We start from the raw sequence: 23,393 nt of genomic DNA, 5'->3' as shown, positions 1-23,393 counted from the left end.
TTCATTAAGATATCAGTTTGATGTGTGCCATAATTTCACATCATTTTTAGAGTGTTAATCTAAAATTTGTTTCTACAATGTTACTTTTTGAATATGAGAATGAAAATCTTCAGATATTTCTTGCAAAATGTATAATTTTAATATATTTTAGTGTTTTGAATTTTAGGGATAAACGTATTTGACTCCATTTCTAAGACTCCTAACTTTCTTGACACATATTCCTTGTGATTTTAATATCAACATTTTTGTATTATTCATATACTATTATGGTATTTATTCATATTTTGAATTGACTTTTATTTTTATATTTTCAGTTTTCATTTTAATTTTAGTTTGTTTTGGTAATTTTTATTAGTTAAACAATATTTTTATTTAGCTTTAATTTTTTTTTCAGTTTAGTAAATTTTGTACTTCAATTGAACTTATTTATTTAAATTATTTGTTTAAAAAATGTAAACAAAAAAAAATGCTAAAGTTAAATATTGTAGTTTTTAATAATTACAATAATTAAAAAACACAGTTTTAGTTAAATTTAATAACTGCAAAATTAATTGTTTTTCCCCCAAATTACTCTTCCAATTAAGATCTAAATTGATCTTTTTTTTTTCAAAGTTATTTTTTTTTTTAAATATATATTTTTTTAAAATTTATATTTCTATATATCTTTATTTTATGTTTATTTCAGTTTTAGTTTTATTGCACTCTAAAAAAATGCTGAGTTGCTTCAACCCATTGGGTCAAATATGGACAAAACCAACCGGCTTGTCCATATTTGCCCCAAACATGGATTGAAACAATCCAGTATTTTTTAGAGTGTATACTTCAACTTATTTGTTTCAGTTAGTTGCCATTTATACTTTTTATTTAATTTATTTAAGTTTTATTTCAATTACCGAAAATCATTTTTTAATAGTTTTAGTTAAAACTTACAACACTGGTGCACAATTAGTTATCCCAAATACATTTTTCTTTTCATAGTACATATATATAAAACATTTTTGTCTGATGTAACTTTTTCAACAGCTTTTCTCCAACCAGCTGGCTGGAATTGTATGTTAAAATGGGACCTATAATGCCCCTTTTACAAGATGTAAAATAAGTCTCTGGTGTCCCCAGAATGTGTCTCTGAAGTTCCAGCTCAAAATTGATCCTCGTTTGTGAATCAGTCCAGCATAAAATGACGGCATGACAACAACACTCTACTACAACAACTCTTCCTCTTCTCTAAAGCAGCCCAACATGGCCTCACACCCTTTGTTGCGTGTTCTCGGGGGCGAGGTTTATGTAAATTTTAGGGTTTGTGATGTCACCAACCCGGGAAAATGCTTTTTGTAGTCCCTACCAGCTGTTTGTTGTAGTCCTTAAAAAGTGATTTCTGTAAAAGAAAATATCTCCCTTTGCATTGAACTTTGAGCGTTGTAACTTTGCAGATGTTGTTTATGCTCCAATAGCAACATTACACACTAACTAAAGTTAAAAAAAGTGAAATCATAATCAAGGAGCCCTTTAATGTGTAAATGAGGTTGCAGATGATGTTTTATGTTGACTTTAGTATAGAATGCAATGCTTTCCATTTTGCTTTCCACATGCCGGAAAATGAGCATGATCTCCAATCATTGGCTAAAGGCAGCTTCTGTGAATGCAGGCCGGCTCTTGGCTTGAGCATAGTCAGTTTGGCTCATGAATGCCACATCTATTTCTGTAGGTGCGTCTTGGCAGCTGTGTATCACTCCCATTTGCTTCCATAATTCCCTGGCAGGCTGTCGCATCACTCTTCGCTGTGGTTGTCCCCTTTATGCTTTCGAGCCAGATCCCAGATGTAGCAATTCCTAAGCAGTAATTTGTTTGGGAAAGGGAGTTAATTAGTCTTGGTCTGCAAGTCATGTTGCCCTTGTGTGTCATTTGTTTATCTGTGTGCGTCTGTGTTTGTGAGATGTTGCAAACAGCCAATGGGGAGAAAAGTGAGTCAAAGTCTTTCAATATCCAAGAAAACTCCTAAACCAAATGATATGTTTTTGAGAGCTGCCCCAAGTTTGCCCCCTTGGGATGTTTTTAATGATCATATGTTTAGATTTCTGTTGGAAATTGAAACAGAGGTAAACATTGCCCTTGGCTAAGTATTAAGCTAAATACACCTGTGTTAGCAGCAATGTGGGGATTTGGTTGCAAAGCAACGGAAAAGTCTTTAATGATGTTCTAAAGAAATTAAAGTCTAGCTTATAAAACTTTTCATATAAAACAAACATGAGAATAAGGAGTATTCATCAGGTATTCTGGTACTTTTAAAATGAAAGGCAATGTTTGCAAATCAATCAATCAATCAATCAATCAATCAATCAATCAATCAATCAATCAATCAATCAATCAATCAATCAATTAATCAATGTCATCCATCCATCCATATCATCCATCCATCCATCCCTCCATCCATCCCTCCATCCATCCATCCATCCATCCATCCATCCATCCATCCATCCATCCATCCATCCATCCATCCAGGGATTAAGTATTCAGATAAAATAAAAAGCAAGTTTTGCACATTGATTTATTTGGTTAGCTTATTTATTCTGTTGAATTCAAAATTAATAAGTAAAAACTGAAATTAAATTAGTTTAAAATTAATAATAAGGAAAGAAAAAGTACAAAACTTACAAATAAATCACTCCAAGATGTCTACTGATATCTCATCTGTGGTATGTTGGTATGTTCTTAAGCCTAAATGTGACTACTCATTATTCATGTGGCCAGTAATTTTATTTCAGCCAAAACAAAGTTCATCCACTTTTCCATCATTTAGGTTGTCTAGGTTAAGCACCCGCTATTTGAGCAGCCAGATTGCTGCCTTTAGTCACAATATTTATGCTGCGACTGACCGCGGGAGAACTGTTCATCTCAAACACGTCTGAATAAGTGGCTTCTCCACTGAAGAGGTGTATTTAAAACTGACCTCTGTTTCCCTAGAGTCCGATCTGAATTAATCACAGAGTGATCTCTCTCCTCTCTCTCTCTGGATTAATCGACTAATTATGAAATCATCTGAATTGCATGGAAACGGAGGAGTTTGTACTGTCTGATGTTAATGGAAGGGGTTGCTTTGAATTAAAGCCTATTTTCGGACATCGGAGAGGGTGATTTTCCTTCTCAGTTCTGAACTGCTCAAGGCATAAAGAGAACGTGACAGACCCAAGGCAGAATTATTAGAGAGAACTGTCAGAGTAAGCAGACCCGGGTCAACATAGGTCAAAGTAAAACCTTGTTCAAATTTTAAGCACATATTTTGGGACATTTCCTTAAAACTCTAAACCAAGTCCTCAATTTGCTCCTCATGCAGAGCTCAGTAACATAAAGCTCCTCATCTTCACATATCTGTTTGAGATATCTGTGGTGATATTACATGTAAATGTCAACGCATCAATCGGGCTTCCTTCGGTCCCTGAGGGGGAGAGATGCATTACGCTCCATAATTGCTGTCTTTTGCCTTTTGTGATGTGGATTTAGACTGGTGCTATTGAGTGGAGGTGTATTAAATAGCTCACTTTCTCATCTACATCATTGTCTTGACTTTTACACTGGATCTGATGGCTGTGGAAATCAGCTCTCAACTACAGCCAGACACAATGGCTCTGATCCAAACCCTAGTGAGCTGCCTACGTAGACAGCAAGGCATCACAAGAGCGCTCTTGATGTGAAGACTGTTCAAAATGAATTTCAATTCAGAATCTGATATATCCTGGGTGGTGTAGACAATTCCAGCATGCACTGCGACAAGCTTTGTAAAAACAGTCAATACTGCAAGTAGATTGCAGTATTTGTGTCAGAGTGTAAAATCGTTTTATTCTGCACATGCTTGATTTGGCTTACATTTGGATTTTAGTCAGAAGCTTCACCAATGATGAATGCTGCAGTATCTATAGAAGAGTTACTAGCTGCAGTTGTATTATATTTTCATAATTAACAGTCAGGTAATACATTTTAGTGTTATATGTTTCCAGGTTCTCAGGCCACAGGCAAGGAAAACACCCTAGACAGATAGAAAATGTGTATAAATTCTAAATATTTTATTGTAGATGCTTTACCAGTGACTTATTTTTATTTATTTATATTAATTAATTTTATTTTAATTTATTTTATTTATTTATTTTGGAGGACTGCTCACAGCTCAGTTTACGACTGTATCCGAAATCACATAATTTACTACTATATGGTAGGTGACAAAATAATTGACAGTACTCATAAAATAGCACCCAGATGAGCCTAACTACTTCCAGCGAGATTCTGCAGTGCATATTCAATGGACACTTTACTATCCCATGAGGCAGCGGGAGAGGATTTATGAATGGCAGTGAAGTGACATGATAATGACAACATAATGAATGTAGTATGTCTGGATTACACTGAAATAGGAAGAATTTCAAAGTACCCTCTACTGAGTTTAAATGTAATATCTCATAACACTTTCCTCTTAATGCTTTTTAGTTTTAGCTACAAGTGGATCTGTAACGGCACACCATAAACAATTAAAGAAATCTTAAGAAACCTCAAGAAAAAGTACTGCTACATCACACAGTTATGTGACTGAGTTTAATTTGATTTGAGTGGGTGTTTATATATTTGTTTTCCCCTGTGTTTGTGCCTGTGGGGAGGCGAGTCAGATAATGAAAAAGAACTGTGGTCTTTGTGTAACCCACAGGCACAAGTGTATCAGGGCCACCACGTCTCCAGCCCAACTGCTGATGTCTGAAAAGCTAATGCTCTGGAGACTCAATCTTCCTTTAGTCAGCAATCTATAATAACATGACTTCATTTAACAGCACTAGGGATTCACCTAAGGTATTCATATGTAAATCAGAACAGTCTAATTTAAATGTAATTTATTGTTTTGAACTTTTATTAATTGTTATATATATATATATATATATATATATATATATATATATATATATATATATATATATATATATATATATATATATATATATATATATATATATATATATAGAGACCACTCCAAGTTCAGAAATCAATGTTAAGTGGTCCCTTATTTTTTTCCATAGCTGTATGTGTGTATATATATATATATATATATATATATATATATATATATATATATATATATATATATATATATATATACGCACACACATTTTGTTAAAGGGGACTTATTATGCAAAATTCACTTTTAAGGCCGGAACACACCAAGCCGACGGTCGGCCGTCGGGCAGTTTTTCTTCGTCGGCCGACTAAGTTTCCTCGGTGTGTTCTGCACCGTCGGCTGAAGTTGGTCCTCGTCGGCTTTGTTTCGGCCGATTCGAAATGTTGAATCGGCGTTGGACCTCGTCGGGCCGTCGGGCCATATGATCATTCTGATTGGCTGTTCAGCTAGCGAACCAGTGCATGAGAAAAGAAAAACGGAAGTGACGAAGCAAGTAAACGACGAAGTCAAGAGGGAACACACATTGTTTACCTTAGGTACGTGAAAGACATGGCTATCTGGAACGAGGCAAGTGAAGACGAATTGATCAACATGATCCAGGAAAGGCCGGGTTTGTATGACATTACGGAAAAATGTTATGTCAACCGTGTGCTGAAAGCTGAACTGTGGCGTGAGATCGAAAATAAACTCGTCATATCAGGTAAGATTTCCTTTTTGGCAATTGAGAAAGCTTGTTTGTAATTGTTCAATAGTCCATAGTAAAACTAATATAACCATTTTAGTGTTTTGTGTGTACCAAACTAAGTTTGTTTATGGAAACAGACAGTAATTAATATGTGCTGTGCTAGCATCTCATATTTCATAATAATATTAAAGTTAATCAAATTGTTAATAATATAATTAACAATACAGCAAAAAGTAACATTTGTTGGCATAACAAATACTCATTAAAGTGACAAAATAAGCAGCCATAACACTTAATGCTTACAAAATTTTACTTTGTCCCTCAGAAAAAGAGCTCAAGAAGCGGTGGGATTCATTGCGAACCCAATACATGCGTTATAAGAAACAAGGACCCTCAGGAAGTTCTGGAGCTCAGAAGACTGGCAGGCAGCAATGGATCCTGAACCGCCTGCAGTTTCTAGAGCCTCACACAAAAAGGAAGGAGAGCACTTCAAATCTAATGATCATGGTAAATAAACAAATATATTTATATTTATTTATTTATTTATTGTTTAATTTCAGAATAAAATAAACATTTTGCTTTTTGTAAGATGGCAAGTGCTTCTTTAAAAGAGTCTATTCACAAGTAACTCCGCATATTAAGTCAAGCCATTACATTAACTTGTCACATTTGTATCTTATGTTTTTTAAGGAACCTGCGGCTGATAGTGATTCCTGTTCACCCTCAGATGGTACCAACAGTGACACCTGGACTGGCACCCATGAAGACCCCAGCTTCAGTGATGCTGACCTACGGTCAAGTACACCCTTGGCTGAATCCACCATCTGTGGAACTGAGTCCACAGCCATGAGAAAGGACCATTTGCAAAGCTCCAACATAAAACCAAAGCCTCCAGGGAAGCGCAGGAAGATGCAAGACGAATCCTCCAGCGAGGAATCCACAAACTTGATGCGCACCATCGGCAAAACTCTGGAAAAGTTGGCATCACAGGAAAACACCAATGATGCCATCTCAGCTTACTGCAAAAATCTTGAACACAGAATGCGGAATTTGCCACCACATCTACTGCCACATTTCCAGCATGAGGTTGATAATTGCATTTTCAAATATTCAGTGGGCCACAACCATGCACTGGATGCATCTTCCAATCAGTATACACACTTGTAATTTTTTATGTAGCAAAATTGTAAACAGATATTGTAGCATTTAGTAAATATGTCACGCTTAGTTGTACGTTATATTAGAGTACTTATGCAAAGTTTATATTTCTGTACATTTTATTTATTTTAAATACCAACTGTTGATATTTTTCTGTAAATTACCTTAATGCTATTTTTGCACATTTGAAAATAAAACACTGACTTTGTGTAAAAGGTACTTCACTGTTCTTTATGTAAAAAATCACAAAACACAATGATGTAAAAATATAAACTTTATTTTGCAAATTCACACCATTGTTATAAAACATAAACCAAGGTCAAGGGGGAAAGAAACAAGTTTGCTACATGCTTATATTTTGCCCCACTGAAAGGGCACTGCACCGGTGTCCGAATTAAAGTACTGGCACAGTTTATCCCTGAGCTGTTTGGCGTGTGTTGTACTGTTGGTTGTGCGTGGCAGAGAGGCCTGCTGTAGGCCAGGGTCTTCTCTCCATCTTCCAGGGACAGTGTCATGATCTTGTTCTTCCTGGTCGATTCCTGCCATGTACACTTCACAGCACTCTTTGCGCAGAAAGTTGTGCAGAGCACAGCAAGACAAAACAATGTCCTCCACTTTGGCAGTGCTTTGAATATTAATGGTGGTTAGTAGGACGCGAAAACGATTTGCCAGGATGCCAAATGCATTTTCAACCACCCTTCGAGCTCGCGAAAGTCTGTAATTGAATATGCGTTGCTCTACAGACAGCTTGCGGTTCGGGTATGGCTTCATGAGGTATTCCTTTAAGGGGAATGCCTCATCAGCCACAATGCAGTAAGGGGCCAGCTGGTCTGATTCAGGAAGTGGTGCAGGTGCAGGAATGTTGGATGTTCTTTTCTCCAAGGCATCCTGCAATGAGCATCCCCCAAACACTCCACCATCTGAAATGCGCCCGTTGCAGCCCACATCAACATACAGAAATCTGTAGTTGCTGTCTACCAGTGCCATAAGCACTATTGAGAATGTATGCTTGTAGTTGAAGAATTTAGATCCAGATCCTGGAGGGGGACGAATGTTAATGTGCTTTCCATCCAGAGCACCCAGGCAATTTGGGAAATGCCACTGATTCTGGAATCCAACGGCTACTTGCTGCCACTCTTCCACTGTGTCTGGGCACTAAAAAACAATATAATTAAAAGAAATTAGTTTAACTCGTCAGACCATTAATAACTCAGTGATTTTGACATTCTTGAATTAACCCTGCAAAGCCCACTTCTGCAGAATTACAACATCACTTTCAAAAATTTAAAAAAAAATGCCTGCAAATGTTTTTTTCTCTCAAGATCACATTTACATAGTTAATGGGTTCTATTGTTTGTCCTCACAATGCTATTGGGTTGAAGAAGTGTTTATAGGTCAGCATTAGGCTCTTTATGTTTTGGATTTTGGGGGAGATGCCTGTTGCATTGTTCAGGGACAGGTATGAATGGTCTTGAATATGAACCTGTAAGTGCTCTGGGGGATGAATGTGTTCTTTTAGTATGATAAGTAGAGAGCATAATAGGCCAGCCAGACTGTATTGTTTGAATGTAGTAGTGGAATTTTATTTGCATTGAAATTATAATTTGATGGATAATACTTAGATCTCTGCCCTCGACACATGGTCTACCATCCTGTCTATTCTTTCAGTTTATCTACTACAATATAAGACCCTAAAATTACCCTTATTAAAATGTAAAAAAACTGAAAAATCTTTAATTTCTACATCAGAGGCCTCCTAAAACAATATCTGAGAGATCAAAAAAATTGCTCATTTTTGGGCTAAAACAAAAAACATTAAACAGATACATGTATACCTTTAGGTATTTCTCTTTTAAGACTTGGTAGATTGCTGCACAGGTTTCAGGAACAAATTGCTGAATTGTGGACATTCCCACCCGGAATTGGTAAGAAAGGCTCTTGAAGCTTTCTCCTGCAAAGATTACAAACACATAACTCCACTATTAATTTTCCACACCTTTTACAGAGTCAAATCTAACACTTTTAATGCATTTGTACTACACTACATTAAAGCAAATATTTTTTTTATCAGTTATTAAAGACATTGTGCTACAAACAACCATAATAATGTTTTATACATTGTGTCTTTTTAAAGTAGGCTACAACTGGATACAAAATAATAAAATTCTTTTCACTTTTATAATGCTTCATAATACACCAAAATAAACACAACTGAAAAGGTGTTTTAATGAAATGTTCAAACAACGAATAACCTTACCTGTTGCCAAGAACCGTAGTGTAATCATCAGACGTTCCCCCACGGAGATACAATCCCGGTAGTTCGTGTTTGTTCTCTGTATGATTGGACTAATAAGTTCTTTTAACATGTGAAATTGAGTGGGAAAAAGCCGAGCGAAATTTTTAAAACCACAAGTTTCCTGTAACTCGAGCTCTCGACACAGGTTCGGGAAAGCACCTTGGGCCTGTCTCTGGAGTATCCATGGTTTCACCCATTTAGTGCGCTTTCTCCGTATTTTTCTCATCCGCTTCTTCTTTTCCTCTTCCACAAGCAAAAGACCAAGGGCTGACAAAGCCAGTGCCATTTGCAACGTGTTGGACATTTTTGAAATAACACGAATCCGTATGTGATGAGCGAGAACTGGTTTTTCATGCACCTTTGTTTATGTTTTGTATCCCTGTAGCTCTTCCGGTCTCCCTAGCAACGAACCATAGCAACGAACACAAACTACTGCCACCTGCTGGCATGGAAAGGCATTTCATCTCACGCAGGCGCAGAACGGACGTGCTATTTGGCCGTCGGCTGTCGAACGTCGGCTTGGTGTGTCAGGGCAACTTTGGACCCAGACGCTGCCGACGCCAGCCGACGCCAGCCGACCCCGCAGTCTGCTTTCGTCGCCACTAGTTCGTCGCCGTCGGCTTGGTGTGTTCCGGCCTTTACATGGTGTTTGAACATAAACGTATGTTGTCAGTGTGTGTACACAACCACCCTATAATGGTAAAAATCCACACTCTACTTTTTTTAATCTCCATAAATCATAAACAGTGTCTCAAAATAATTTGCATTTGCAATTTCTATGCATTGTGACATCACATTGAACAGGCCCCGCCCATGACTGCTTATTGACTCCGCCCTATTAGCTTAGCTCCTCCCCTGAGTGAGCTGTACACAGTCTGCCATGTTTATCTCCTCGCCAGAGCATTTAACAGCAGCATTCAAGTGAGAAATGTATTCTTATTAAAGCTAAGTTATTCAGTCAAGATTGTTTTTCTATTTTTCTTTTGTTGTTTGATTCATATTACAGTAATAGCTGTATATTATGTTGCTGTCACTTTAATACTCAGATCTAATATACACATGCAATTTCTTTACTTGCTGTTTACATTCACATGCATAACTGACTGTGTTTGTGAACTTTGTGTGTATTTGACAGTTTTAGTGCAATAAGACGTGAAAGAGAACTTAGTTTGATACTCACGCTAAGTTGCGCCATCTGACATCCAGGTTTCTGTGCACATGTTTCAGATATGCAAGACATATACATGAAAACAGCATGTTTTTTCCTTCACTCAAAAATGGGCATTTACAACATGTTATAATAAATGATCTGTGGGGAATTTTGAGCTGAAATTTCACAGACACTTTCTGGGGACACCAGAGACTTATATTACATCTTGTAAAGTTTTAAAGTTGTTAAGTTTTAATCTAATTAATAACTTTAATCTAATTAATAACTAATTTATTTATAAATAAATAAATAAATAGATAAATAAAAACAATTGATTGTATTGCACATTTTTCCCCCCTTATAATAAATCTAAATATATACTGTTAATGTAAATTCTTAATACTTATATGATCAACATGTTACCACTTTTATAATCAGGCATTTTTATTTTCTACTTATTTTCCATATCCCGTAATTCCTGTTTTTATTTTAAAGCTTAAGCTATACTTTGAAATGTACAGTTTTGAAAGGTGTGTGGGACTATTCCTAGTCACACATTCCTAATAGATTCAAGATTGTAACATTATAATAGTAATAATAATAATAATAATAATAATAATAATAATAATAATAATACAATAATTTTTAGATTTATTTGACCTTTGATTAAGGTTAAATGTATACACAAAATATTTACAGATAATTTACAGTTATGCATCCTGTTTTAGCGGGTGTGACGGAAGAAGGCAGCTGCAATGAGACTGTGTTTGTTTTTCCATGCCATTACTCCCCATTGAGTTAGTGACTAATTAACACAATTTCAGCTGCAAACTCATTCATTTACAGCTCAACCCCATGTACGCCTGTGCTGTCATTTCCCTACTGCATTTGGCAGATTTTACTTACACCCGTTTCAATATGTTTGTCTAATATAGGTTGTGAAAGAGGTGCCACTGTGAAAGGCCTCTGTCCTCGCACATAACAGATGCATGTATCATTAACTGCTGCTTTCTGTTTGTGACAGAGAGAGAGAAACCCTGAGATGAACACGGAGATCTCCCCTCTGTAGTTCCCCATTATGAAGCGTGTCCTCTAAGCGCTTTATGGATTTCACACTATAGAGTTTGCTCACTGTTTTGGCTCATCCGTCTCATGTCAATGGGCTTGTGTGCTGCTGGGGGGGAAGAAAAGGTTTTATTCTGCATCATTTGTACTGCATGCTCAAACCCCGTAAGCTCTCTTTCTATTTGTGTGTGCATGTGTGTGTGTGGCGAATGGTGATTAGAATGAAATGGATTCATAAAATGGGTGGGGCTTAGTGGGCCGTTGTCTCTTATTGGTTAGGTAAAATTGGACTTAAGCTGCATTTCAAGAAAAGTGCTAGACAAACATATCTGTGGATTCACCACGATATTCACATGTAAATCACAAACCTATTTCTTGTGTTGTATGAATTTAAAATAAATGTATTGTACATATATATATATATATATATATATATATATATATATATATATATATATATATATATATATATATATATATATATATATATATATATATATATATATATATATATATATATATATATATATCTATATATATTTATCCACATACAGATATATAGATATATATATATATATATATATAGATATATATATATATATATAGATATATATAGATATATATATATATATATATTTATATATATATATAAACAAGTCACTGGTGTCCCCAGGATGTGTCTGATAAGTTTCAGCTCAAATTCTTCAATTTGCCCCTATTTGGGTTTGAGCAAAAAGACGCCTTTTTTTTTGGGTGTCCCTTTAAATGCAAATGAGCTGTTGCTCCCAGCCCCTTTCCAGAAGAGGGTGGAGCTTTAACAGCTCGTCCTTCGGTTGCTCAACAACAACAAAGCTGCAGAATCTCACGCAGCCAAAATGAGGATTGTCAGTAACGGTGTTCAGCCTTACATTGTTCAAACCGGAATCGACACTGATGGAGAGACTCAGAAGAAGTTACAACTTTTAGAATGAAACTGGATGTTTCTGAACGGTTAGTGGATAAATTTATATAGTTGCTGTGGAGTTGATTCAACTCATCCACTAGCATGTTTCGTCATGTTAATCTTTTGTACAAATCCAGCGTTGAATTGATCCTTGTTTGTGAAGCAGTCTGGCGTAAAAGGACAGCATGACAACAACACTCTACTACAACAACTCTTCCTCTTCTCTAAAGCAGCCCAACATGGCCTCACCCCCTTTGTTGTGTGTTCTCGGGGTCAGGGTTTAATTTTGGGGTTTGTGATGTCACCAACCAGGGAAGTAGCTTGTTGTAGTCCCTACCAGCTGTTTGTTGTAGTTCTTAAAAAGCTATTTCTGCAAAAAATAAAAATAAAAAAAATCTCTCTTTGCATTGAACTTTACGGAGCCGTGCACATGACATGCAAGAAAAAAAATTAAATCGTGTGCACGATTTACTAATTCATTCCCTCGATTTATAAATCATGCGCATGAATTAAAAATCGAGGGAATGAAATAGTAAATCATGAGAGAAAGAGACTAAGACCGTGTAATGGTCAAGAAGCCAGAATTTGACTGACAGTAACATTTTAAAACACCCTTATGGACCAGAGCTAAATCTCAAAGCAGCCATGCGTTTCTTGACCAGAAGAGATCGGAATGATTGACAGCTTCTCGGGTGACACAGTGAGAGCTCATGCACGTGTCACTTCCTTCATTAGCGAGTTCCTCCGAGAGAAACCACCAGCACACACAATCCCTAATTAGCACAAAGTTATCGCTGCTGTGACGGACAGAATAATGTGTGGTCGTTCTCAGGTTCTCTAATTTTTCTCAGGTATTTTGAATCATTTAACTCCTCAAGCATTTAATTTCTCATTGATCCCAGAAGATGATGGCTCTGCTCCAAACTCCACACTGTTTACTGTCTGCATGGACAACTAATTTCTAATGTAGCACAACAGAAATGGAATTTCATAAATAACTGATTTGAGACAGACTTCATGCAAACACTGGGTGAAGTGGTGTATTTTAATTATGAAACTATATTCTGTTCAGAACTTTTCTATACCATAAATAATTTAATGGACGTAGGCCAGTAAGAGCTTGTGCTGTTAGAGTGCCTGACTCCCATGCTGGGGGACCCCGGTTCGGGTCCTTCTTAGAGCGGGCGGTTCGAACAGGAGGGGTTCCATTGGTGCCGTGACCCGGATGGGAGTGAGGTTTAAGATTTAAGACTGAGGTCTTTAGCATCCTTGTTAGATCGTCCAACTCCTATGCTAGTGGACCGGGATTCGAGTCCCGCTTAGAGCGGCTGATTCAAACAGGAAGGGGTTACAGATGCTTCCATTTAAAAGTTTGGGGGCGGAAAGATTTTTAAATATGTTCTTGAAAGAAGTCTCTTATGCTTATTAAGGCAGCGGTTATTTGATCAAAAATGCAGTAAAACAGCAATACTGTGAAATATAATTTAACTATAATAATATAATATAATATAATATAATATAATATAATATAATATAATATAATATAATATAATATAATATAATATAATATAATATAATATAATATAATATAATATAATATAATATAATATCTATTTTCTATTTGAATATATATTAAAATGTAATTTATTCTGTGATGGCAAAGCTTTTCAGCATCAATACCACAGTGTCATATGATCCTTTAGAAATCATTCTAATATGCTGATTTGATGCTCAAGAAATAATTCTTGTTATAAATCTTCACTTGTTAAATGCATATGTCATTAGGCTACTATTTATTTAGCACCAAATCTTACACTGATAAAATAATAATAAAAATATTCATATACAATTAATGTGGCCTTTTTAAAGACAAAAGGATATATAATTAACTGTGTGACCTTGTAGAAATAGATACGTTCTGCGCTTGAGCTGTGGAGCATGACGCTAGTAACAAGGTCATGAGTTTGGTTTCTGGGAACACACATGGTAAATGCATTCTTTGCAATGCATTTTGGATAAAAATGTCTGTCAGCGATTAAATGAAATGGTGATATCTTGCGTAGCATCCCTAATGTATGCCATAATGTCAGCATTGTTGATGAGCAATTTAGCTGTGTGCTATTTTCTAACACACATGTGATTAATCGGGTTGCATCAGTGATTCAGTCACACATTGGGCAGGGATATCCTAGACTCTGCCCACATTCATAGTGAGAAGACAGCATGGCGCTGGGTAACAGGGTCTGGCAGGGCTGGATGCAATTTGGGCATGAAGTGCACCTACAGATGGTTGGACAGCACATGCCCCACAGAGCTGGCACGCATGACATCTCCATGTTTTCAGGCTTTCAGAACACAATAACAACCCAGTCTACTCTCGTTTTCAGTATCGCATCCTCTGCGGGGTTTAACATTAAGCTTTTCCAGGTATAGCATGATTGTTCATTTGTCCGCATATCAGTTGTCCCAAAAGAAGACGGCATCAGTTATTAGCAACATGGGACAAGGTTTCAGGAATATGAAGTCAAGCACACTGTATAGTGATGCATACATTAGGCACACCTCGGATAACGTGACCTTGACTGTCATGTTGGAAAGAGGGGTCGTTTCCAGCTCAGATTAATGTTCCTTTGCACTTATACTTCATTACAGGGTAAGGGTTACTAATGATTATAATATAGAGGCATTCACCTTTTTTAAGCTAAGGACTCCTTGGTGGATAGAGAGACGGAGAAGTGACCCCTTTTGCATATTGCGTAAAATTAAGCATTGCATTTTAAGCCTGGCCTATAATGCTTTGTATATTGCCATATTAAAAGGATAGTTCACCCAAAAATTTAAATTCTGTCATAATTTACTCACCCTCAAGTTGTTCCAAACCTGACTGAATTTCTTTCTTCTGCTGAACACACATTGACTTCCATAGTATGGAAAGAAAATACTAGAGCAGTCAATGATTACTATACTATATTCTTCAAAGTATTTTCTTTTTGTGTTCAACAGAAGAAACCTGTATTTAAAGAAACATTACATAATCATATTGTAATTTCTGTACTTTACCACTGGGTTAATGCAGTTCATCCCTGTGGCTGACTTAACTGTAATACAACCCAGCCTGTTGTGCTCACTAATGCGTCACTATCAGTTGTATTGTGGCAAGAGAGCTGGTAGGTTCTGTCTTGGCTTTGCTGGCCCACACAGGCTGTGTATAGCTGAGACTCTGTGTGCCAGCCGTGCTCAGAGAGAGGAGAAATGAATGGCAGGTGGACACGTTTACTCCCAGCATGCCTGTTGCTGGCAAAGGATTGACACAGTCTCCCTACTGTTGCCCAAGCTGGTCTTGTTCCTCAAACATGATTTATCTGAATCTGTTTACCCTAAGTAAATGAATCAAGAATAGCATTCACCTTAAATAAACACATACATGTTCTCTCATGTTGATCCTTTTTTTTTTTTTTTTGACAGTGGAAAGCAGACTGAATCAAACCCACTTAATTAATGTAAAATCACTGTAACGCATGATATGGAGTGGCTTCTTTCTGGACTGGTGTAAATTGGGCGGCAATAGGATAAAGCACACTAGTGTTCAATGAATAGTTACAATAGTTATAGTAGTTAGTGGGTTTAAGGGTTTAGTCTATTAGTCTTACTTCATTTTCAAGCATGATAGAACATTAACCTTTTAGTGTCATTCACTGGACATTTCATTTCTTAACTGCCATGATACGAACATCAACTAATGTAATAAAATGTTAACGGATTCATATTCATCTGTTTCGCATAAAACTGAATGGACTTTTAGTGATGGACATTTCACTTTGAAAGTGCTGCAAAACTCACAATAATCAATTAAATATAATTTTGCAGAAATGTCAACACAGGCACGTTTGTCCAATGAGCATGGGTTCTGATTTTTTACACTTACTGAAGATAATATTAGTGGCGTTTGCCTGTACAAAAGTCACTATCATAAGATTGTTGTTGGTGGTTGCCAGAGCATTGCAAAAAGACCCATACTCAGTTGCTATGTGGTTGCTGGGTGATTGCTTACCTCCAAAAGTGTAGCAACTTGCTGTTTAGAAAAAGAAAAAAAAAATCATCATACTGTATTTAGTCAGATTTTAAAGCAATTCAAGAAAGGTTTTGAGGGATTAGGTAAAACATTTTTGTCTGATCTTGTTTGAGCTCTTTCAGGAGATGTTCTTGTTCTAAGGAAAATGGTTTGGCTCTTTGGGAGATGTTTGTCAGAAGAGCTGGATCTTGATCTGAGGCCATCTTAATTTTCAGCTCAAGCAGATGGATCTTATCACAACCTCTATCCACTAAAGGTGTCAGCACTACTGATCACCATGATTGATGTATGATACATAAAGACACATCTACTCAGGCGTACAAATGGAAAATCTTGCTTCCCTTCTGTTGGCTCTGCTGGAGATAGAAGGTCAGATAAGGATTTTTCAAGGACTGTTGGGTGATTCAATGTGACTCGCCAGGTGACTGAATATTTGCACCTGTTTATCCCTTGGTAGAAGTCAAGGGATGCCTCAGCTTAGCTTTGGCTTAGTGAGATTATGAGAAGCTTACATCTTCTTGCTGCGTTCTCTTGCTTGATTGGTCAACAAATCACTGTGTTTTGGGTTGATATGCTGGAATATGCTGATTCCCTGTTGTGCAGATCTTCATGTGGGGCAAGTTTCCAAGCAGAGGCTTTGCATTCATTTTGGCTCACACAGACAGCTCCATTCGTCCGTCCGTCAAACCAACCAACCAACCAACCAACCAACCAACCAACCAACCAACCAACCAACCAACCAACCAACCAACCAACCAACCAACCAACCAACCAACCAACCAACCAACCAACCAACCAACCAACCAACCAACCAACCAACCAACCAACCAACCAACCAACCAACCAACCAACCAACCAACCAACCAACCAACTGTCAATCAATCAATCAATCAATCAATCAATCAATCAATCAATCAATCAATCAATCAATCAATCAATCAATCAATCAATCAATCAATCAATCAATCAATCAATCCATCCATGCATCCATGCATCAATCGATCCAAAACTATACAACATTATTTTGGTAATTTACATGAAATAATAAATAATAATTTAAATAAAGTTAAAATAAAATAAAATATAAATCTTACATGAAAAACGTAACCTTAAAAAAAACTTCAACAACAATAAAAAAAAAATGCCTTGGCAGCTAACTTTTAGTTTAGGTTGAAGTACTAAAATTACAAAAACTAAAATAAATAGAAGCTATATATAAATATAAAATATATATATATATATATATATATATATATATATATATATATATATAAAGCACATAATAAAATTACTAAAGCTTAAGCAAAAAAAAAATAAATGGAAACTATAAACAAAGCAAATCCAAAATATTAATAAATTGTAATATATAAATAATACTAAAATAACTGCTATGTGCAAGTAATCATGAAACCTCTAACAACACCTACTTCTGATTAGTAAGAGTGAGTAGCAAATCATGGTTCACAACTGTGACAAACTAAACACTATTGGCTAATTAAAAACAAAATTGACACGCTCATCAAGTACTTCCTGTTCAATAGGAAATACATTAACATACTTGTCAGTCTATTTCAGGGAGTAATGACACTAAAGAGCTCTTATATAATAATGTGAAGTGGTTTGCAATTGTCAACTGGCAAGATTGTGCCAACAAATTACAGAAATGGAGAGATCAGTTCAAAGCCATACAATCTGAGTTAATGCTTTACAAATTATGGGCTGATGATGTTGGCCAGCACAGGTTGTCCTGCTGTGCTGATGCTGCTACTAGCTATCACTGTGTCTGGTTGTAAGGCTCATTATGCTGGTGAGATGCCACTTTATTCTCCATTCAGAGCTCAGATCTTCTTCTAATGCTGAGCTTTGACAGAGAAAGGACTCAAAAGATCTCAGTAAATTAAAATTAGACTTTTCTAAAATTAGATTTGTCTGTTAGCGTTGAGACTGTCGTAAATACAAGTGTTCTCCTAATGGCTATATCAAGTACAGTAAAAAATCTTGTATCATTGCTGTAAAGTAAAATAATGTTTATTTATTTTAATTTTAATGATTATAACTGACAACTAAGGAAAATCCTAAATTCAGTATCTCAGAAAATTAGAATATTACTTAAGACCGTGGATTGTGTGCCTCTCCTCTCTTCCTCCAGACTCTGGGACCCTGATTTCCAAAGGAAATGCAAAATTTACTTTCATCAGATAACATAACTTTGGACCACTCAGCAGCAGTCCAGTCCTTTTTGTCTTTAGCCGCTTCTGACGCTGTCTGTTGTTCAAGAGTGGCTTGACACAAGGAATGCGACAGCTGAAACCCATGTCTTGCATACGTCTGTGCGTAGTGGTTCTTGAAGCACTGACTCCAGCTGCAGTCCACTCTTTGTGAATGTCCCCCACATTTTTGAATGGGTTTTGTTCCACAATCCTCTCCAGGGGGCGGTTATCCCTATTGCTTGTACACTTTTTTCTACCACATCTTTTCCTTCCCTTCACCTCTCTATTAATGTGCTTGGACACAGAGCTCTGTGAACAGCCAGCCTCTTCTGCAGTGATCTTTTGTGTCTTGCCCTCCTTGTGCAAGGTGTCAATGGTCGTCTTTTGGACAACTGTCAAGTCAGCAGTCTTCCCCATGATTGTGTAGCCTACCGAACTAGACTGAGAGACCATTTAAAGGCCTTTGCAGGTGTTTTGAGTTAATTAGCTGATTAGAGTGTGGCACCAGGTGTCTTCGATATTGAACCTTTTCACAATATTCTAATTTTCTGAGATACTGAATTTGAGATTTTCCTTATTTGTTAGTTATAATAATCAAAATGAAAAGAAATAAACATTTGAAATATATCAGTCTGTTTGTAATGAATGAATATAATATACAAGTTTCACTTTTTTAGTGGAATTAGTGAAATAAATCAACTTTTTAATTCTAATTATATAACCAGCACTTGTATATCTCCTATGTCTCCTGAATTCCCTGCATAACCACCCCGGCTCCCTCTCCCACCGCCTCTGTTACCCAATTCTTCAGCCAGTTCCTCAGCCCCCCCAGCGCTACTGACCTTCAGCCACTCCACATTTTCCACATGCCAGGTAGAGATGTCTAGCGTCTTCAGGCCACCAGCTCCATCTCACTCCGAAGATCCCCTGTGTCCACTTCCAGCCTCTGTGCCCCCTGCTCCACCATGGCCAGTTGATGCCTTGGTTCCACCCTGGCTCCTCCCTCCCTCGGCTCCACTGGACACCATTGGCCATACGGCTTCTCCGGGCTCCCTCATCCTTCCCGCTTCGCCTTGGTCAGTCGTCGACCTGCCTGCACCTACTGCTCCATCTGGCTCCTCCTTCCCTCCAGCTCCACCTCCATCCTTGGTCCCACCGGCTCAGCCTCTGTCCTCTGGATGTCCACCTCCTCCTCGGATGCTCGTCACCATGGCTCCTCCTCGGTCTCCAGGACCATCGGCTGCGCGTGGGCTCGTCGACTCTTCAGTTCCATCTGGGTCTCCATCTCCAGCTGCATCTCCGTTGGTCGTCCCCAGGGTGTCGTCTGCCACCAAGTTGACTCCAACATGGCTCCTCCCACCTGCGACTCCACCCTGGGGCCTCGTCCTGGCTGGCTTCTGGGGTACCATCTGGCTCTTTCTGCTCCTCGCTGTCCCCTGGCTCCTCCCACCCTCCACTCCCCCTTGGACTGTTTTTGGTTTTGCCTTGGACTTTAGTTTTTCCTCTGCCCTTTGCCCTCCTCCAGAGCAACAAAGCATCTTGCATTACTTATTTGAAAAAAGTAACTTTTGATGTAAATTTAAAAGCAATGCGTTACTTTACTAGTTACTTGAAAAACATAATCTGATTACATAACTTATGTTACTTTTAATGCATGTGAAAAACACAGATGTTTTACATGTCTAAAGCATATAAAGTGAATAAAGTTGTCTTAGTCAACTCTTAATCAACATTTTTAAATAAACCACGTGAAACCATAAAAAAAAAAAAAAAAAAAAAATCATTTTAAACCTTCATTCAAGTCAACTACGAATCCTCTTATCAGCAGCTCATCTGCTTTTCAAGGACTGTTTCCAAATGTATGCTTTTCAGCAAAAGACATCAGAAATACACATTTTGCCCCCTTTATGAAACCCTCGGCAGACAGTTCTTTGCATGTTGGTCAGATATGTCTAAAAGATTCTTAGTTCAGTGTACTGTTGGACTATCTGGAGCACTGAATGAGTTCGCAAAAATCAGTATCATAGGATCATATACTCCTAAATATTGTCCAATTTATAGTCTGCGTGACTGTCGGGTACATCCTGTGCTGACTCAAGGCACAAACTGTTTCAGACAGTTCAGTCTGATTTGGTAAAATGCTTAAAGGATAAGTTCACTTAAAAAAAAAAAAAAACAAGCTACTCACCCTCAAGCCATCCTAGGTGTATATGACTTTCTTCTTGCTGATGAACACAACAGGAGTTATATTAATAAATATCCTGACGGGGGGGGGGGTTTCTACTGAAGTGAAGTGATGCGTTTGTGTAGGAAAAATATCCATATTTAAGTTGCATCAGTTAATTTTTTTTGTAAGTTGAAAAAGGAAGGTGGTCTGGTGGAAGCTAGATATTTTACTTCATAACTTGTTATATATGGATATTTTTTTCATACACAAACGCATCGCTTCACTTCAGAAAGCTTTTGGTCATAAGCAATGATTGGTCGGGAAGCAATGTGTAGTCTGACATGTTTCCTGTCCACAACACAAAATGTCAAAATCACATAATCGGACACAGTGACTATATCGTTACAGACAAAAAATATTGTGTAGTCAAGTGTAACTCAAGAGTGTGTAAGTTTGCATGAGCGGATGGAACAGGGTCGTATAGCTGCATCAGGTAGAGATGTGATGGATGGTTGCATTATCTTTCTGACACTACAGATGGCATATACTCTGCCTGTACACACTTTTCCTCAGCTGTTAATTATCTGTTTAATTACGAGTGATGTGAAATACATAATGAATAAAAATAATGTATTCAGTGTCATAATATATTCATTGAGCTAATAAAAAATAAACACAAACAGGAGGCTATTCATGCTAATCAACTACATTACGATCTCTAAGTATACCCACACATAAACATTTTTTTATGTATCTAGCAAATGACACGTTTGCATGAACATGCAAATTACATTCCCCTCAAGCCCTTCAGCGCAAATGATGTTATGAATTATGTAAACCTAAATCTACCTCAGAAGAATAATTACAAATAAGTAATTGTGACTTTATTTGTGCAATTGTGACTTTATATGTCACAGTTGTGTTAATATATTGATTTGTTAACTTATTTATTTATTTTTTATTTATGTTAACTCTACCCTACTTTGCAAAAACTTTTAATAGAACTTGACATGTTTTTGTATGACATTGAGCATTAGTTTGACGTGATCAGACTTCAATGTCATTGTTTTAGTCTCGGCTTTGGCCCAAGAGCCAAACTGCCATTAGTTCAGTTAATAATGGAATCAGGAGAGGAAAGTAAAATGGTGTGATATGGGATGACACAACGCATGATGTGTGTCCTAATTTAAATCATTAATGCATGGATGCATCTTGAGCCAGAAGGGAGAAGGACACAGGAAAATCTTTCGACAGGTTCTGGCAACAAAATGCATGGCTCACCTTCTCAGAGTCATCTGGGAATGGCTGTTCACTTCTTCTATAGTAGGTAGGACTTCACAATGATGGGCTGTGCTCCATGACGCTGGATTTGGGTTGGATCTTGTAATTTATTAATGTAATTTATTTATGATGCAAAGCTGAATTTTCAGCATCATTACTCCAGTCTTCAGTGTCCTATCCTTCATGCTGATTTGCTGACAAGAAACATTTCTGATTGTTATCAGTGCTGAAAAAGGTCGTGCTGCTTCATACGTTTCGGCACATTTGTTTCAGGGTTCCTTCATGAATAGGAAGTCCAAAAGAGCAGCATTTATTTGAAATAGAATTTTTTTAAAGGGGCAATGTGTAAATTGTACGTGGATCTATTGACAGAAATGCAATATAATATACATAACTATGTTTTCAGTGGTGTATAAAGACCTTACATAATGAACCATTATGATTTTATTACCTTAGAATGAGCCATTTGTATCTACATACACCGCAGGTCTCCTTACATGTTAAATTTTGCACCGCCATGTTTCTACAGTAGCCCTAAACGGACAAACTACTCTACAGAGTGTGTTTGCTACTTTGCTTGAATGACTACTGTCTTCTGTTTCAGACGATGACATCTTTGTCCTGTTTGTTTTTGTGAATTGTGGGGACATTCCATAGGTGTAATGGTTTTTATACTGTACAAACTGTATTTTCTATCTCCTTACACCAACTCTACACCTAAACCTACCCATCACAGAAAACTGTGCACATTTTTACTTTCTCACAAAAACTCATTCTGTATGATTTATAAGCCTTTTGAAAAATGGGGGCATGGGGGTAATGTCCTCATAAGTCACCCTCTCCTTGTAACACCTATGTCATACCCATGTCATTGTACAAATTTGTGTCCTGATGTGTCACACACACACACACACACACACACACACACACACACACACACACACACACACACACACATGAAGCAATAAACTAATTTTTTTAAGAAAGGGCCACAGTCTGGATCACACTGTTGGGTTCATCCTCCATTCATTCATGCTGGCTGGTCAGCAGCCTGGTGGGGTGAATCCAAGATGAATCTGTCTGTTAATCCTAATCTGTGTTGACAGGTGTGTTCAGTTGGTTGGCCTGGTGTTTGTGCCAGTCTTGCTTTGCCAGCCTCTCGACTGTGGCTGCCACATGCGGCATATGGGGCTTGAATTGTGCCAAGTTTGTTATTGAACCCAACATGCATCAAAAACAAAACCCAGGTTAAAGGTCACAAAGGTCAAAATGACACTTTAATGGCCTTTGCACAATCTTCTCCGCTCTTAAATTAGCCTTTACATATATAGTGTTTCTTAAGTAAAGAAAACACTGTAACCAGTTCTTTATTTACCCTTGCATTGCAAACAAGCAAAGATGGCCCAAACTGTGTGCAGAACTTCATTCTTGAT

At 37.2% G+C, this 23,393-nt stretch overlaps 2 protein-coding genes across 2 annotated transcripts in view; both read left to right on the top strand.

Annotated features, from left to right (window-relative positions):
* The window catches only part of erbb4a (erb-b2 receptor tyrosine kinase 4a), a 204,128-nt gene that overhangs the window by 65,190 nt on the left and 115,545 nt on the right, over window positions 1-23,393 (top strand). The gene's annotated exons all lie outside the window — the stretch shown is intronic.
* LOC137033165 (transcription factor Adf-1-like) lies at window positions 5,198-6,823 on the top strand. Its single transcript, XM_067405335.1, has 3 exons — window positions 5,198-5,633; window positions 5,944-6,125; window positions 6,309-6,823. Exons 1-3 carry the CDS (start codon window positions 5,483-5,485, stop codon window positions 6,783-6,785), a joined length of 810 nt encoding a protein of 269 aa, XP_067261436.1. The 5' UTR covers window positions 5,198-5,482; the 3' UTR covers window positions 6,786-6,823.

The sequence above is a fragment of the Chanodichthys erythropterus genome, chromosome 12, assembly GCF_024489055.1.
Source record: "Chanodichthys erythropterus isolate Z2021 chromosome 12, ASM2448905v1, whole genome shotgun sequence".
Lineage (NCBI taxonomy): Eukaryota > Metazoa > Chordata > Actinopteri > Cypriniformes > Xenocyprididae > Chanodichthys > Chanodichthys erythropterus.
This window is presented reverse-complemented; position numbering and strand designations above follow the sequence as displayed.